Source organism: Balaenoptera musculus, chromosome 7, assembly GCF_009873245.2.
Source record: "Balaenoptera musculus isolate JJ_BM4_2016_0621 chromosome 7, mBalMus1.pri.v3, whole genome shotgun sequence".
Classification (NCBI taxonomy): domain Eukaryota; kingdom Metazoa; phylum Chordata; class Mammalia; order Artiodactyla; family Balaenopteridae; genus Balaenoptera; species Balaenoptera musculus.
In genome coordinates this window covers 54,028,703-54,045,979 of record NC_045791.1, presented here as the reverse complement: position 1 = coordinate 54,045,979, position 17,277 = coordinate 54,028,703, and the positions used below count along the sequence as shown (strand labels likewise).

The window sequence follows — 17,277 nt, the reverse complement described above, 5'->3', positions numbered from 1 at the left end:
ACCACAGGACTCAGATAAAGGATGCATATAGACAACATTTTCTCACCCATCCCTGAGGAAGTGAGGGCATGAGATGGGCAGAAGGCAAATAGTCGTGTGTGGGATTAGTAAACGAGGGAAAGAAGGGAAGAATACACCCACATTTCCCAAACTCTGTTCTATGGAGGACTACTGTTCCATGAGATGTTAATCAGTATCCTATGTACAGTTTTTTCCCTATAATTTATTATAAAACTAGTATCTAAGAGTCTGCCTTTAAGGATGGGGCTTGTGGGTATTATGGACACTTTGGCATGGGAGGACTGAGTGGATTGCTGATCATCTTTCATGTCTATAATAATTCTGGAATCACTAATAGAGTTTAATTATACATCAATAGTAAAAGGCATGACTGGTCAGTAATTTGGATTTTCTATTGCTCTCTCCAGTATAAGAAACCCTGACTAATATGTTTTTGAAACTAAAAAACAAACAAATGTGTTATTAATTCTGAGAGCGCTAGGAAGTCAATCTCCACATTGATGGACAGGTGACGTTCACGCTCAGCTAACTGCTATAGTCATGAGTGTTACCTATTACATAATCATCATCTGTCTTATGCATTTTGTCCTAAAATTTCAATAACTTGTGGTATTATTTAATGTTACTGTATATTAAACATTTAAACCTCAATGAGCCACCGATGGTGTTCCATCATTACACTGTATTTTAAAGAGTGTTCCTTGATCAAATAAATTCAGGGAGTGTTGGTGTGCTGAGCAGAGCACAGGGTTTAGGGTCTGAAGATCAGGTTTTAACCTTGGTGCAACCGTTCACCAGCTGTGTGACATCAGAGGCTCAGTTTCCTCTGTAAACTGGGCACAATATCTTTCTGAGAGTGATGTGAGAGCTAAAGGAAGTAGCGAATGGGAAGGTACCTGCATATTTATTTGAGTGAGTGAAAAAAAAATCCAGCAAAGTGATATTCAAAACTTAAACCCTTGCACGAGAAAAACAAACTTACAAATTAAGTATGACACTCAGTTCAGCAAATTACATCTAGAACTTAGTCAATTATTAGATAAGTACTTGGAGCTATCGAAACTGAACTGTAAATATTCTAAAATAGTTGAGTTAGATAATTTTGCAACTATATTCCAGATCAAATGGGAGCTCACTGGAGGAAGAAAACTCTTTGCATCCCTTGGGCATTACCTTCTCAAGGACAGCTTTAACACAAACAAAAGAATATGATATCCTTCTCTTATAGAAACAACAGAGGGTATATTTCCTAATGGCTGCCTGTACTAAATCCATGACCCAGGGAGATGCCAGCCAGGTTCACCTCCTGCCGAGGATCACCACTTAAGGATACACTGTGCCCCAATCTAGTGGAATGCAGAGAGTAGGGGACCCACCGAAGGAAAAGCTATGGCCCCAGGGACTCTGAAGGAGCCAGGCCTTCTTAGCAAGGGGCCTAATCTACTACTTGACTTAGACATGGGGATTTTGAAACTAGGACCCTTGGAGATTTAAAAGTCAATTGAGTCACCTCAGTCCATCTACTACTATAGAGGCAGCTAAGGTGAAGTCTCAAGGTGGGCGTAATAGGATTATGGCTCTTCAGCACAAGAAGCTGCCCTGCTGTTCCTGGTACTTGACATCAGCCGCAAATAGCATGGACCCTCCTAGAAGCTTGGCTAAAGGAGAAAAGGGTCGCCAAGTCTCATTCTCACCTCCATGGAGCGGGCTGTTATGGAGGGAGAAGAAAAACTCAGCTGGGAAAAGAAAGGGTTAGGATTTAGCTCTAAAATCTTGACAGATTCAGAGTTGGAATTTGGGGAGCAGATATCTATGAGTCTAGGAAGAGTTTTCACATAATATCAACATGAAATCCACACTGATCAAGTTTTACAGATTAAAAAAATAAATGCTGCCTTTAGGATCTATAAATCCCATTATATTAAAGATCACTGAATTTCATTCAAGAGTTAAAACAGATGATGATGAAATCTGTCAGACCCTCAACGCAGCATACTGACAATTTGACAGAGTGGGTCAAGGCTGCCCTTTGAGCTGCTTAGTTAGTCTTAGGACCTGCACCAAAGTGTGGGAGAAGAGAGGTAAAGATGGCAACATTCAAGCTATTTTCGAAACCCACTCAACTTCCCACTGCCCCACACTACTGAGCACTGCCTGAAGCTCTCCTCCCCCAGGCCACCGCCCTCCTCGATCTCTTTCTGGTCTTCCAGACATTTCTTCTCAGTGTCCTTTATGAGCTGTTGTTTTTTTTGTTCACCTCTTGAATTGTGCTGTGCCCTCAGGCTCTGCCTTCAGCTCTGTTCTCACTTCGTTCTACCTTCTCTCCTTGGGAAAAGTCCCCAACTTTCATCTATACGATGCCGAGACCTAAATCCTTATCTCCAAACAGATTTCTCTCTTGAGCTCCAACAGCTTCCTGGCCATCAATTCCCAGACAACCCACAAGCGCCACAAGCTCAATCTGTCCAGAAGTGCTCCCTCATCATCACACAAGGCTCTTTTAAAGCAGGTCTCAACTGACTTTCCTAGACTCATCTCTCTTTCCTCTCTTCACACCTTCCCTCATGGCTATCTATGTTCTTCGCTCCAGGGATAACCAGACAACTCCCTGGTCCTCAGACACGCGATGCTCTTTCATGCCTCCAAGACTCTTCACGTGCTCCTCTCTTTGCCTGGGATTTTTTTTTTTCCTGCTTCAAGCCCAGCTCAGATGTCCTCTCGCCTAGGTAAACCTGGTTCTCCAAAATGTATTCTTCCATGGCACATGATCCAACTGCTGTGGCAATTACAACATACTGTGAAGGATGTTATTTGCTTCAAAATCTGTAATTTCAGACTGCTCTTCTCAAGAGAAGCAGCATCTGGTAGTGCAAAGGGTACTAAGCTAAAAACAGAAACAGGATTTGAGATCTAAAACAGGAGCTTCCTAGGTGCCCAATTGGTCTAATGCCTTCTTCCTACATCTGTAAAAATAGCGATAATAAACAGGATTGTTGTAAAGATTGAACGAGTTAATATACACAAAGCATTCATACATTGGAAATATGGCACACATGCAGGATGGCGTTATTAAGGGGGAGGATGTTCAATACATCTCATCAGATGAATGCATGCACAAGTTCTCACGATGCATGCACAAGTTCTCACAATGCATGCACAAGTTCTCACGATGCATGCACAAGTTCTCACGATTCATGCTGAAGTCAAGGTCTGCCCAAGGGAGATGGCAGCAGTACTAAGGACCAGTCCTTGCTCTGCGGCCTGAAGGAAATAGGGGCTTATGCTCTGTTATCCTTCCCACTGAAGGTCCATTAGGACAAGGTGCCCATGACACAACTCACTTTAGGTACAGCACACCTAAGTGTCATGGTAAGTAGTTAATTATTAACGGAGGGAGGAGACAGGATGAAAATGTTGGACCTCACCTGTTACTCCAAATCTCATTCAAAGATAGAAAAGACAGATTTTTCTGTAGGATTATAAATTTATTCACCCAGTTTTAAGAAGTTACCATTTTAGACCAGCTGAAGTTATTCAGTCTAACTAAGTCAAGATCAGTGGGGGCCTGGACAGAGATGACCATGAAAGACCAAGCAGCACCTGGTGGGTAGGACCCTTTTTATGGTCAGAATTTTGTCTGCCATGCTAAAGGTCTGATAGGAAAGATATTTAAAAATCCAAAACAGCACTGAAAATAAGTAATGTCACCACGACAAACCATAACACAGCACTATCGGTGGACCTGAGAGCTTCAGGAATTCTTGGGTGATGGGAAGCAGATAGGGATAGAACGGCTGAGATGTGTCTGGAGACAGACACAGCTCTGGACTCACAGAAGAGACCATCACAGGAGGGAGACAGCACTGCTGATAAGACAAGGGCGGGAGAGGGTCCCAGGGCTCATCAAAATACTGCTCCACTCAGGACAGGGGGCCGCTGGGCCCCTCTCCCACTCTACGCACCGAGCAGCAGCCTGCCCCAGGGTTTACTGCCAGACTGCAGCTCGAGACCTGCTCCCTAAGACAAATGTCCAGAAGGAGCCTGAGAAGGAAGCAGAGGCCTGGGCCCTCCTGCCAGACACAGAGGACGGAAAGGAGTGGCAGCTCTCCCAGGAGGGACTGCCCGGAAAGGGCTCTGTTCTGGGAGCGCCTCCTTCGTTTGGCAACTAGTGGGAAGACGGTAGTGGCTTCACCCTGCCTGCCCCCCTCGTGCCTCTGATAAAGCAAGGCCTGGCCGGAAGCACGGCCCCCACTGCCTTCACAGGGGTGCGAGTGTGGATGGCCAACCTTCAGAGACCCACGTGGAACTTATTCTACCCCTGGACCTCCATTCCTCAATAACCAAAACGAAGAAGAAATATAGACTTCCACGGCACTTGCTGGATGCCCTGGAGAAACCCATGACAGCCATTTGAAACAGAAAGGAACAAAGCCTAGAAACAGTTTAGTCTCCGAGTCCTAAATAACACCCCGAATAAAAGGGAAAAAAGGAAAAAAAAAAACCAAAAAAAACCCAACGAGCCTGTGCTCTACAGTGGTCAGTGTCATCACAGGGCAGGCCACTGTCCCTGGGCGATCCACCCAGGTAGCAACCAACTTTTTGGTCCTGTTTACAGCACGTGTTTTAACAAGGTGACAGAAGTCAGGACTGCAAGGTGTGAAGAGACTTGCTTTAGAAAATGAGCATATTCACAGTTAACAGAGCAGCAAAAGCGTTCGGGAGAGGTGTGCCACGAGGTGTTTCCATGGACATGCTGTTAGGGTTGAAAGTTGAGGGAGGTTCCAGAGAGGAGGCCGGATGGAGTGAAAGTCGGTGTGGCCAGCCTGCGTCCACAGAATCAAATGGGAGCCCCTCCCCCACCCCAGTGGACTTCGTGGCCGCAGTGACAGAACAAGCCCAGCCAAGCCGCAGCCGCCCGCTCAGAGCCGCTGTGCCGTCTAGTTTCTCAGCAGAGACACACCTCTCCGCTCTGGAAACAGATGAAAGCTGTCTCCTCTCGACGTACCCCACCCCCTGGAAGAGCGCCCGACACCACATCTAACGTGGAGCCCTCCCTACCGCGATCACGGAACAAAAGCGAGCTCGTCGTGGCCAACAGTGGCATTAAGTGCCTCTCATGCTTTGGTCTTTGTGGGGCGGACAGAGAAAAACCTGGAGAAGAGATCCTGCAGATCAGCCCCCAGCCTGTTCCAACAGTAATGAAAGGGTCCCAAGGACTGAAGGCAATTTGGCTTTCAAGAGTCAAGGGAACACTGTGCCCTGAGCAGGAGGAGGGAACTCCCAACGCACCTTCACAGAGGACGTGCGAGGCTGGGGAAGTGAATTGACTCTCCGGCTGCTCTGAGTGGCAGCTGGTGAATGTACCTGGTCTTTACTCGTCCTTCTCCAGATGTCACAGGGAGAGGTATTAGGCATCCCTGCTTCTTTACAAATCTGCGTGGTGCCACATTGATGTGGATTTGTTGGCTCCTGCTGTGGAAAGGCCTAGTTTCTGCAGGGGATGCATTCCGGCAGCAATGCCTTAGTTACAGACAAGATAATAAATGGGGATGGAGGGAGAGGCATTTTATACATTAAAGGATGGGAGGACTCAGGTGATATTGGAAGCTGCTGGTAAATACAGTTTTATCAAGGAATTTATCAAGGTCAGAGACAGAGCAACTCAGTTATTGGAACGTGGATAAAATGAGGGATTCGTCCAGGCACCAAGCAGGCACACTGGCATGGCCAGTGGTAACCTAGGCAGGTGAAAGACCCAGTTCTTCGAGAACTGTCGCCTAGTAGACGTATTCCCTGGTGCATGGGGAAAATACCCAGAAGAGTCAACGTTATAAATATCTAAGTAAGACCTGATCAAGCGTCAAAATAAAGGAAACGCTTTATTATTTTTTTCTTGGGGGTGGAATGCTTTATTTTGGTGGCAACACTTCACCTCAACCCACCTGATTCTCCTGCTTTCAAGTCATTTCTCAAGCGTGGATCATTTCCCAACACTCTTCAGATCTTGAGATCTCACCTCATCCACCTCCCTTAAAGGAAAGTTTGGTGTGGTTTTCCACCCCCTTGTCTAAAAAACCAGCACAACATGTTTGTTTCTTTCTCTTTTCACCTCCCAGGACCCTTGCTTCCTAAGAGTTAGCAGTTAAGTGCTTGAGTCATTCCAGGAGCCTGGTGACTTGCCGTTTAAGGTGTCCCGCCCAGCTCTGTCTGCTCGCTTCCCTGCCACACCACCACCCCTCGCCTTACCTTTAACCCAGAAAAGGGCATCTTAAGCTTATCAGATACAATTAGGCATTTTCTAGTTCTGATAGCAAAGCCTGTGCACACAGGGATTCTTCCCTTCTTCGTGAAGTTAGAAATGAATACAGTTTACAACTGCAGTTAAGGGTAAAAGCTTCATGAATATTTGGGAGAAATGAAGTGATCCCCATCAGGACATGGGGTAAGGGTTCTGTGATTCAGGGCCTCTGAGGGCTAAGTGTTTTGGGGACAGTGTGATTTGAGGTTTTTCATGTTTAGAAACCAAATATGCCAGAAATTCTCCCAGCAAAAGTGTTTACTATAAGGGCACGAGAGAAGTGGACCATTAAACCTTTTAAAAGGTACAACTATAAATATTTTCCTTTAAAACACCTAAGCAGTAAGTTGAGAAAAACAAACAAATTTGGATAGAAGCAGATAGTATAGCAACCTGCCTTTGTGTATAAGACATATATGTCAGATAGAAAATGCAAATGTTTCTTGAGCAGATGCTATGTGGATGTATTATTTTTCCTTATAAAAATTAATTGTTTATGAATCAGGGACAGATAGATTATCCATATTTCTTTGGACTCCACTGCTTATTCAGTAAATCCACCAGAGAGGAAGAAGTTTAGGCAATCTATTAGAGAGGAAAGATTATTATCCATGAAAAAAATGAATGAAATTGGATTTGGAGTAAGCAGACTTGGGCTCAGTTCCTGGTTCAGCCACATGTACTACTGTGTGATGTTAAAGAAGACACTCGCCGTCTACTAAGCTCAATTTCTCCATCTGTAAACTGTGGATAATAACATTAGTCCTACTCAGTTCATAGAGTTATTCTGAGGTTCAAAGAGGTGATATATGTGAAGTCACTATATAAAATGTATAGTGTGACTCATTTTTAGTTGTTAAGTTTTGTTTGTGATCTTGGCTAGTGTGTTGATATAATTTTTTTCTACAGTAGATTTGTACTTCATCCAGGTCTATACAGTAATAACTTAATGAGATGAGACTACTCTGCAATAATTATTTTAAAATCAGATTTCCATGACATCTTTCCTCAGTAATGCTCCAAGAACAAAGCCAAGAGACCATTTTGAAGTCTTTTTGGCCTGGGATAGGTGGTAGACCACAGAACAGAACACAGGATCCAGAGTCAGAAAGACCTGGACCAAATCCTGAGTCCACCACTTTCAGGATGAACACAGGCAAGTGACTTAACCTAAGCCTCACTTTCCTAATCCATAAAATAGGGATAATATTAATAACTACCTCATGGTTCTGTTGAAAGAATTGAATTAGACAACTGTTGAACACAGTGCCTAGCACACGTGTGCTCAATAAATGTTGGCTGTGATTAAATACTACTGCATTTGTTTTTCCATTCACAATCCCTTTGTGAAACTGGGAGAGAGTAAGCAGGTATTAAATTTATAGCTTAAGAGTTCTGTAATCTGGAGATGTTGGGGGACTTACTGGTAACTTGGTAAGACTAGAATCCAGGGCGCTTGTGCTTAGTATTACTTTCCCTTTATTTAGCAGACTCTTAGGTCAAATGCATGTATCTCAAATGCTGTCATTAAATTCTTAAAATATAATTAATTGTACTCTCATAAAACTCAATATCTGGCATTCTATCTTTAGTCTCAGCCCCTCCAATCCATTCTCTACAGGTAGCAGAGAAACCTACCTACTGCGAAGCTGGCCATGCCACATCTCCCTTTAAACCAGTCAACGGTGCCCCAAATGGCTATAAAATAATATCCAAGGAACACAGAAGCAGACCTCCTTCAATCTGACCTCAGCCTAACTCTCCAGCCAAATTTACCAGCACTCTGGGTCTGGGCACTCCTTCAGTTCCCTGCTGGAACTTTCTTGACATCTTTCTAGCCGCAACCCCACTCCTGCACCCCTGCCAGGCTAGGAATTCTTTCTTTGTTCTGGGAAGAAGAGCACTAGAATATTATTTTCTGCTGCTCTTAAGAAGAAAGGGTTTGAGAATCAACCTAAACGTCCAACCGTGACAAACTGAATGCACTGAGGAACATTCAGAGGATACACTACTATGCACCTATTAAAAATCCCACCTTTAAAAAATATTTAAGGTTAAAAGAGAATGCCATGACATATTATTAAGTGTAAAAAGTTAGGGATTGAAAAATAACCAGAGGGATAGGCACCAAAACGTTAATAATAATTATCTCTGGAAGATGTGATTGGCAGGTGCTATTTATTCTTCTTGGACTCTTTTCAGTAGTTTCCAAATTTTCTATACGAGGAACAGAATGACTTTAACAGTAAAAAGTCATAAAAATCTTGAGGCAATCCAATAATGATCCCTAAACTGGAAATGGCAGCTACACCCATTTTTCTCTCTCCCAAATCTGAACCCTAATGGCAGCAATCCAATGGTTGGGTTCCTGGGCATGTAAACATGAGGAATAAGTGGTAAATTGCTTTCATAGGGGAGAGGCAAATCTAAACTCAAGAAACGAACGGCCCACTTACTGCAATCATTTCTTCTGGTAAATTCCACAAGCTTACACTTAGAGCACAGCAATCTTTCCAGGAAAAACAAAGGCAAAGTTTGTCATGCAGTGAAGAAAAAGAATCACAATAAAATCTTTTTTTTTTTTTTAATTTCATGAAGATTAGCTCTTTCAGTCATGCTTCTCTTTTCATCTGATTTGCATCTGAGGATGGACTTCATAACTCTGAACATTCTCTTGGCATATCCCAACAGGAATCAAACCCCTCGGCACCACTCATTTTAGGCTTGCTAATCTGGGTTCCCCTGAGGAAACACATTTCCCTATAACTATCAGGATTTCAAATTTCACACCCTCCAAAACAGCGTGTACAGGTAAAGACCCTATTAAAAGCAGGCTCTGCTAATGAAAACACACAGCCTCTTAAGTGCCCTCTAGAGCAAGTGTGTGGAACAGAGGGTGGAGGCAGTCTTTTTTTTTTTTTTTTTTTAAATTAATTAATTTATTTATTTATTTTTGGCTGTGTTGGGTCTTCATTTCTGTGCGAGGGCTTTCTCCAGTTGCGGAGAGCGGGGGCCACTCTTCATCGCGGTGCGCGGGCCTCTCACTGTCGCGGCCTCTCCCGTTGCGGAGCACAGGCTCCAGACGCGCAGGCTCAGTAGTTGTGGCTCACGGGCCTAGTTGCTCCGCGGCATGTGGGATCCTCCCAGACCAGGGCTTGAACCCGTGTCCCCTGCATTGGCAGGCAGACTCTCAACCACTGCGCCACCAGGGAAGCCCAGGAGGCAGTCTTAATGTAGCCGACTGATAAACAACCCTCCTTCCCCCTTCTGGTATTTTCTCATATCACTTGATTATCTTCAATTGCTTCCTTTCAATCTTATGTCCCATAGCATATGTTAGAAAATATTACTCGATCACATGAAATAAATGCACTCGAGCTTATGAGTTTCTGACCCATTTGGAAGATTCCAGAACCTACCAACAATTCTCTTATGTGTTTATATATATATTTTTTTTTAATTTCATTTTTTCCCCCCTTCTGCTCAGGCCCAACTGTCTTAAGCTTCTAGGCTTTTAGGGAATTTCAAAATTGCAGACAGACCTAGAATTAGATTTGGGAAATGGCATCTTCTTCATTTCCCTCCTGCCTTTAGGCTGGTTTCTGATAGATCATCCCGAACAGTGGTGCACTAGGTCTCACTTTACTTGGAAGAAGAAGTTGGGACGCTTGTATGGCAAGGGCCTTCTTTGTCTCCTTGAAGTCTCTTTTTATCCAGCTGGCCTCAAGTTCATAACAACCTGCTTACCTGCTCATTCCACATCTCTTTGCCCATGGCCCCTCTCCAAAGTACCTGCTCAAAGGTAGCCAGAATGCATGTTTCTGCTGGTAAGGGTCTCCACTGTATCTCTTTGCTGTAGGGTAACCTCTTGTTTTTAGACTTTTAAACAAAGCCAAATCAAAACAATAAGCTCCAAGAGCTCGTTTTAGGTTTGATGGCCCTGTCTGGAAGCTGCAACAACAGCACCATCAAACTGTCACTGTTCTATAGCACTTGCCCCCAAATGCCATCCAGGTCTGCACCTGTGAAACCGGGATGGGCATTGTGAGTCACTCTGCCTGCCACCACATAAAAAGCTAATTTCGCATTCAGAATGTATGTTTTTTTTCAATACCAATAGCAACAAGAGTGTGCCAAAAAATTTCCCCTGAAGCTCTATTCTGTTTTTTAAACTACAGAACATTCTTTCATAGTTTGACAGTTAAAATGCCGCAGTTAATGTAATAAACAGAGAATTTTTCTAAGTAGCCTGTCAAAACAAGTGACACGTTTTTTTTTTTGCTAGTGAGTCTCAGATTCAGAACAATAGGAAGTACCTTTCAAAGCAACATCTTCATTATACAATCAAATTCTCAAAGTAATCTTCTCATCAAAGAATATTGTGTTATTTCTTTCTCAGTAATTATCAGAGTTCTGCAACCTCTCTGGCAGTGGTGACTATTATAAAATGCAGCTGTGCTGAGTTACTATATTGGGGGGTCTTGCCCCAGTCAATATGGAACCAATGCATCTCATGCCTCCACACTTCTTAATGACTTGGCAGTCTAGGCAGTAAAAAGTCAACGTTTACAGAACCTGTGAACATGCCCTCAAGTTCCCAGGAGCAAAGTGCTCGGCTGCTCTCTTCAAGGACAGCAGTGATACCGTCAATTCTTGATCAACTCAGCTTATTTTCTTTCCACTTAAATAAAGTAGAAGCTCCAAAGGTTATTATCAGATCAAAAAAATGGTGTGTGTGTGTGTGTGTGTGTGTGTGTATAGTTTGAAAGTCTGTCTCATTAAATTAGATTCCTTCTTTTTCACTTTTCCATTTCTTAGGGGCTGTCATTCCAATAGAAAGGAAATTTAAGAGTACCAAGTCAAAAGAACTACCAGCCCAATTCCAACATTTGCGGTTTCATAAAACCTGAAAAGATGGGAAAATCCCAAGGGCGCCCAAAATGATGTACCTTGGGATACTGGTGAAACCTGTACTTTAGCAGCCAGGGATAGGCTAAAAAAGTCCAAACTTTGGAATGTAATTTTCTCTGAAGAATCTTTGGGCTGCCAAGGATCATGCGATTCAATGCTGTATGGAAGAAAAAAGAAGCACAAGTACAGGCTCCTATTTCTAAGGGTAACTCATGAACCCAGCTCTCAGGCTCTTGTGAGGGTGAATCAAACAATTAGCACAAATATCCCTTGCGTGGTGCTTTGCACACAACCAGCACTCAATATATGTTTGTTGCATCTGAATCTAATTTGGGAGTGCCTATCCCATTGGATTTTAAACTCTCCAAAGGCAGGAACCATTTTGCTACTTTTTAAAAAGATCTTTGGTAGATGCTCAAAAATATTTGTGCATTGAATGGCATTTCTGTCTCCCTTGAAGCAAGGGAGAGCTGAGGGAACATCAGAGCTGGGGCTATATGTTCATTTATTCATTCATTCACTAAGCAAAGGCTTACTGATGGTCAACTTGGTGTAAGGCACAGAGCTAGGGATACGGCCTTTTCTAACTTCCACAAGAAGTTCAATTTCCCTCTCCATATTACATTCTATCAACATACACTACATTTTCCTTTGTAGCATGTAATGCAGTGGTGATTAAATGATTACTTGCATAACTAGTTGTTTATGGTCTGTCTTCTGTCCCAGACAGAAAGCTCCAGGAAGGAGATGCAACCCTCTAGTTCAATGCTGTAGCCTTTGCAACTAACATAGTATCTAGGACAAAATAGATGTTCAATAAATATTGGTTAAATGACTAAATGAATGAATGAATGAAGTAAAATGAGCTATGTCTTTGCCTTTAAGAAACTCACAGTTTCCAATAATGTTTCTCAACAGGGGCCTTCTTTTCAGGGCAGCTTATTTTGGAGGGTTCTAGGTACTGGTGTGTGTTCAGCAACCCTAGGTCCTACAACTACCCAGCAAAGGCCAGCAGTGTGGCAACCAAAACCCCCTCCCACACTTCCTGACGCCCCTAGGGGCTGTCCCCATCTGATTCAGAACCACTGTGTGATGTGGGCTTGAATGAAGATGGCAGCAAGAAGAGCAAGAAGGGATGGAGACAGCAAACGATGAGGAGGTAAACGAAGGACAATGAGACACGGGGGTGTGGGAAAGAGAGAGGGGAAGCAGTCTGCCAGGAAGGAGAACACGGCTTAGAGTGGGGGCCTTCATCTGAGTTCCCCAAGCCCTGGGGATTCTCCCGTGGCTCCCCAACCCCTGTGGTCCTTCAGGGCAGAGAAAACATAAATTACTGGGCAGTTTTCTTGACTATGACGCATGATGAGGTCAGTGAAGCTCTGGCTTTTCTGTTTGATATTTTGGATTTTCCAGCAACATTTTTGTTTGAAGAAAGGGTTTTGGGGCTAAAGGAGCTAAAAACCATGGCTCTGGAGTTAAGGATGATGATGCTATCTGGGTGGAGGGAAGGCCTCTGAAACACATGGTGCAGGACATTAAGACCCAAGAGGAAGTTGTGACAAAGGGGTCATGGTGTGACAAAAAATGAGCTACGCTGAAGAGCCTTCTTGCAGCACGGAGTAAGGGCAAGGGAAAGGGGGAGAATCCTGGGGGAAGGGAAGGAAGGTGCAGTGAGAGGCTGCTGTGAGTTGGTGTGCGGGGCCCACACCGGGAAGCTGGTCTGAGGGACACCTCGCTCTTGGAAAGCGCCCAGGGGACACGCGAGACGGGTAAAGTATAATGCTCTTGTCGAGCCCCGCTGATGAATGGAGGTCGGCCAAGCCAGTGACTCAGAGTCGACGCCCACAGCTGGCGCGCACCGGTTGCCGGGTGGAGAGGGAATTCACTTCCAGCAGAAAAACATAAGCCCTGTGTGCAGTGGTTTCAGATCCAGGGGCCAAGTCACCCCTCACTGAAAAGGTTTCCCTGAGGTTGGGACTGAGGCATACCCTTCTTCATATGCCCTGTGGCAATTAGCTGAGTGCCCTGAACAGATGGGGGGCTCAATACAGTCTTTCTGGATTGATCTGATAAAACTCTTCGGAGTCCTCAACTTTAGCTGATGGTCAGGTGGGTTTCCACTGAGCTGGAAGGGAGGGAGCACCTCACTGGCTGACTGGAGGCCTGGAAGAGTTTAATGGAGCAGTGGCGTTCTCTTAAGAATGTGTCCTTAAGATAAAAACTCTAATTCGAAAAGATACATCCACCCCTATGTTCACTGCAGCACTATTCACAATAGCCAAGACATGGAAACAACCTAAATGTCCATCAACAGATAAATGGATAAAGAAGATGTGGCATATATATATATATATATATATATATATATATACATACATACACATACACACGGATAAAGAAGATGTGGTATATATATATATATATACACATACACATACACACACACACACACAATGGAATATCACTCAGGTATAAAAAAGAATGAAATAATGCCATTTGCAGCAACATGGATGGACCTAGAGTATATCATACTAAGTGAAGTAACTCAGACAGAGAAAGACAAATATTATATAGTATCATTTATATGTGGAATCTAAAAAGTAATACAAGTGAATCTATATATAAAACAGAAAGACTCACAGACATAGAAAACAAACTTATGGTTACCAAAGGGGAAAGGGAGGGGGGAGATAAACTAGGACTATGGGATCAATAGATACAAACTACTATACATAAAACAGATAAACAGCAAGGATTAACTGTATAGCATAGGGAACTGTATTCAATATCTTACAATAACCTATAGTGGAAAATAATCTGAAAAAAATATAAAACTGAATCACTTCATTGTACACCAGAAACTAACACAATACTGTAAATCAACTGTACTTCAATTAAAAAAAAAATAAAAAAAGAACGTGTCTTTAAGCTAAGGAGTAGAAGCTTCCGCATGGGGTGAAAGAGTGTGCTGAATGAATGAATGAATGAAAGCAGGCATACAAGCACAGGTATGAGGTCTAATGGTTCTGACGACCTCTGTCCTATTGCATCAGGAAGAAAGGGGCTTCCACAGTCTGGCACAGAAGCAGAGCAGTTTGTTTGTCAGGGACCAGAGGTCATTTAATACGTGGACCCAGTTTTGACATCCTGAGCCAACTGTGAAAAATCTCTATAGTTTTAACTCATGCAAAAGGGAACTGGAACGATCTGGCTCAAACATAGAATAAAACAACAAGAGGCAAACATATCTGTCACTCCTTCGGCATCTCTCCTTTGGCCCTGGGGGAAGGAAGGCCACGTCTTTTGAAGTCAGCCTTGCTTTCCTCCGCCCAGGTGCGCACCTTTGCACGGGTGACCTGCAGGGGGCGCCACACGCCCTCACTCACGGTTTGCGGAGGATCATCCTCATGTGGGCGTCGGGGCCCATCTGCGACAGCAGCAGCATGGTGTCTTGCAGCTCCTCATCACACTCCTTTTTCTCCTCCTCTGTAGGCAAAGGCGCATCCTCGTGCTCATCATCCAGAAATCGATAAAATAAATATTTATCTTGGAAATGATGCTCCTGGTCCACTATGGGAAACATGGAGGCAAGCGTCAGCTGCTGCACCTCTGCCTCACGGGCCCGTTTACCAGAAACGAAAGGATGGTGTCGGGCAAGTGAGCCAAGTGGCAGCAAAGTGGCGAGACACCTCACCCGTCTCCCTCGGCCTCACCCAGGGCGGTGCAGCTGTGGGACGCGACCTCCGGGCTGCAGTCATGCACCTCACAGCCCTCTCTGACCCGCCCATCTCCTGAGCTGCCCTGGGACTCTCTTATGAGAACCTGCCAACTTTCCTGAGATGAGCACTCTGACCGGCAGAAATTGCCTTGGTGACATTTTCTAGCATGTGGGTTATATGTCCTAAACAGGAAAATAACCACCTGCCAGATCATGCTCTATAATGTTTGTTTGGGTTTTTTTCAAAGTACAGACTTAGCAAAAAACAAAAAACAAAACAAAACAAAAAAACCGACTTCGTCAGGAATCAGAATTGATGTTTTTCTTTGTATATGTACTGCTTAGGAACATGTCTGTCTGCAGTTAAAAAATTAAAATAAAATTGTCTGAACAAAGCTGACAAGACCAAGCATCTAGGTCATATACGCCTAGGATCTTACGGTAATTTCCTTCCAGTTCAAGTTTTAAAGAATTTTTTTTTTCTTATTCCCTTTAAACAAGAAGATTTAGATCTCAGTAGGACAAAGTCATAAACTTGGCTCAGAATCCCTCATCTATGTGTCTGAAAGCTCTTAAGCCCCTTTTCAGGAGGGAGCACCAATGCTATCCAAAGATGAGGAGCAGTGGTAGGACCCTTGCTGCTCAAGATATGATCCCTGGAACTGCAGCATCTGCGTCATCTGGGAGCTTTTGGAAATACAGACTCTCTGGACCCATCCCAGCCCCGCTGAATCAGAATCCGCATTTTAAGAAGAGTTCCAGGTGATTTGTATGCACAGTAAAGTCTGTGAAACACTGGCAAGAGCATCATTAGATTCTCAGGTATTCAAAAATTAAAGGAATGATTTTAATAGTTTGTCAGTTTGGAAAAGTGATCTTTAAACACATGGCATGAGGAGTTCAATCACAGCTCCGCTCCAGTCCTGAATGGCTACTCTGCTCAGTTACAGCCCCTGTGGATATCAGGGGCTACGCCACAGAGCACACTCCTGATATTACGTGTGGGTACAAAAATTGGCTCTCCCAGAAAACTCAGCTTCTGGATTCAGTACTCTCTTTCACGTCACCAGCCCGGCCACACACTTTGCTGCTCTTCCGTCGGCCCCTGCATCAGGACCGCTATGCAATGCTCAGAGTGTAATCATGCTATCGATGAACTGTGAATGCAAACTAATAAACATAATTGGAACTGATGCACTCGGGTTTCAATTTCATTTTCCCTTCATCCGCTCTCCCAAGTTAGGAAGGTACAATGGTGGAACACTGCAATCAACGGCATCCACTTGCTGCATTTGTATTGCTGAATGAAGATGCCAGCTCTGCGGGTCCCTAAAGGGACCATGATTCTTTCTGGCCCATGTGGGAGTTCAGCCACAACCTACCTAGGGAAGTGCACTTCCTCGCATTTCTTGAGGGTTTTCCAGGGACCGTGGCTCATCTTACCGTGGTTGAGAACACCGTCTTCTACCAGGACTTGCCACATGCCAACAGCTTGGACTCGGGAGTGAACACACGGGGTCTGCTGCAGCATCCAATCCACCAGCTCGGTCCCCACGCAGCACTGTCTAAGGGGCGGCAGGACACAGAGGAGGGGAAGTCACCCCCTTGCCGATGAAGGACGGGAGATGGCTTCTGAGAGGAGACCCTCCCACAGGGCTCCATGCTCTTCCACCCTAAGAGGTCTCGTGGCAAACAAAGCACTGCATGATGTGGCCTCAGGTCCTCAAACTTTTGTACAAACCAATAAAACCACTCAACTCACGAGAGAACCTTCTAGGCGAGGCTGGCTAAACGGAAGAGCATTACAGGCGGCAGCCCTAGGGGAGACTAAAGGGCAGCTAGACGGGGAGCATGATCTGGCAAGCGAATCCCTGGGCCAGAAACTCTTGAGCCGGTCCCAGAAAAATCTCAGTGTAAAATGAAGGCAAAGCATAATTCTGACTTCCTTCACCGGAGCCTTTTGAGGAATGAGTTAAGGTTTGTGAGGCCCTAGGAGGTGCTCTGTGAAAGCCTTTGTGTAAATGCAAAATTATGTAGCACTTTCTATTTTCAAGTAATACTACTGAGCTTCCTCAGGGGGATGCTGGGAGAAACAAGCAATTAGCGATGCAAGTCCCTGAAAAAAGTTTGATGCACTTCAACACAGCCTGTCATCTGAAGAGCTCCAAATCCTTTCTGTACAGGCACATGTGCATCCCTATGTTGCCCCTCTGTGGTAAGCTGGTCAGGATGGGCAGACTACGTGCATTAGTTAGGAAACATATAACTACACACACATATTAGGAAACCTTCAGTGGGGAGAGAGGTGTTCGTGGCATGACTGTTCAAC

General features: G+C 44.3%; 1 protein-coding gene across 4 annotated transcripts in view; it reads right to left on the bottom strand.

Annotated features, from left to right (window-relative positions):
* The window catches only part of RAPGEF4 (Rap guanine nucleotide exchange factor 4), a 308,154-nt gene that overhangs the window by 66,046 nt on the left and 224,831 nt on the right, over positions 1 to 17,277 (bottom strand). For all 4 annotated transcript variants that reach the window (XR_005020628.1, XM_036858163.1, XM_036858165.1 and 1 more), the window contains 2 exons: positions 16,392 to 16,513; positions 14,617 to 14,800 (listed from right to left, as the gene is read on the bottom strand). Coding sequence is in view for 3 of the 4 variants with exons in the window: in XM_036858163.1 (XP_036714058.1) it covers positions 14,617 to 14,800; positions 16,392 to 16,513 (306 nt within the window). In the remaining variant the exon portion in view is untranslated. The remainder of the gene's footprint in view (positions 1 to 14,616; positions 14,801 to 16,391; positions 16,514 to 17,277) is intronic.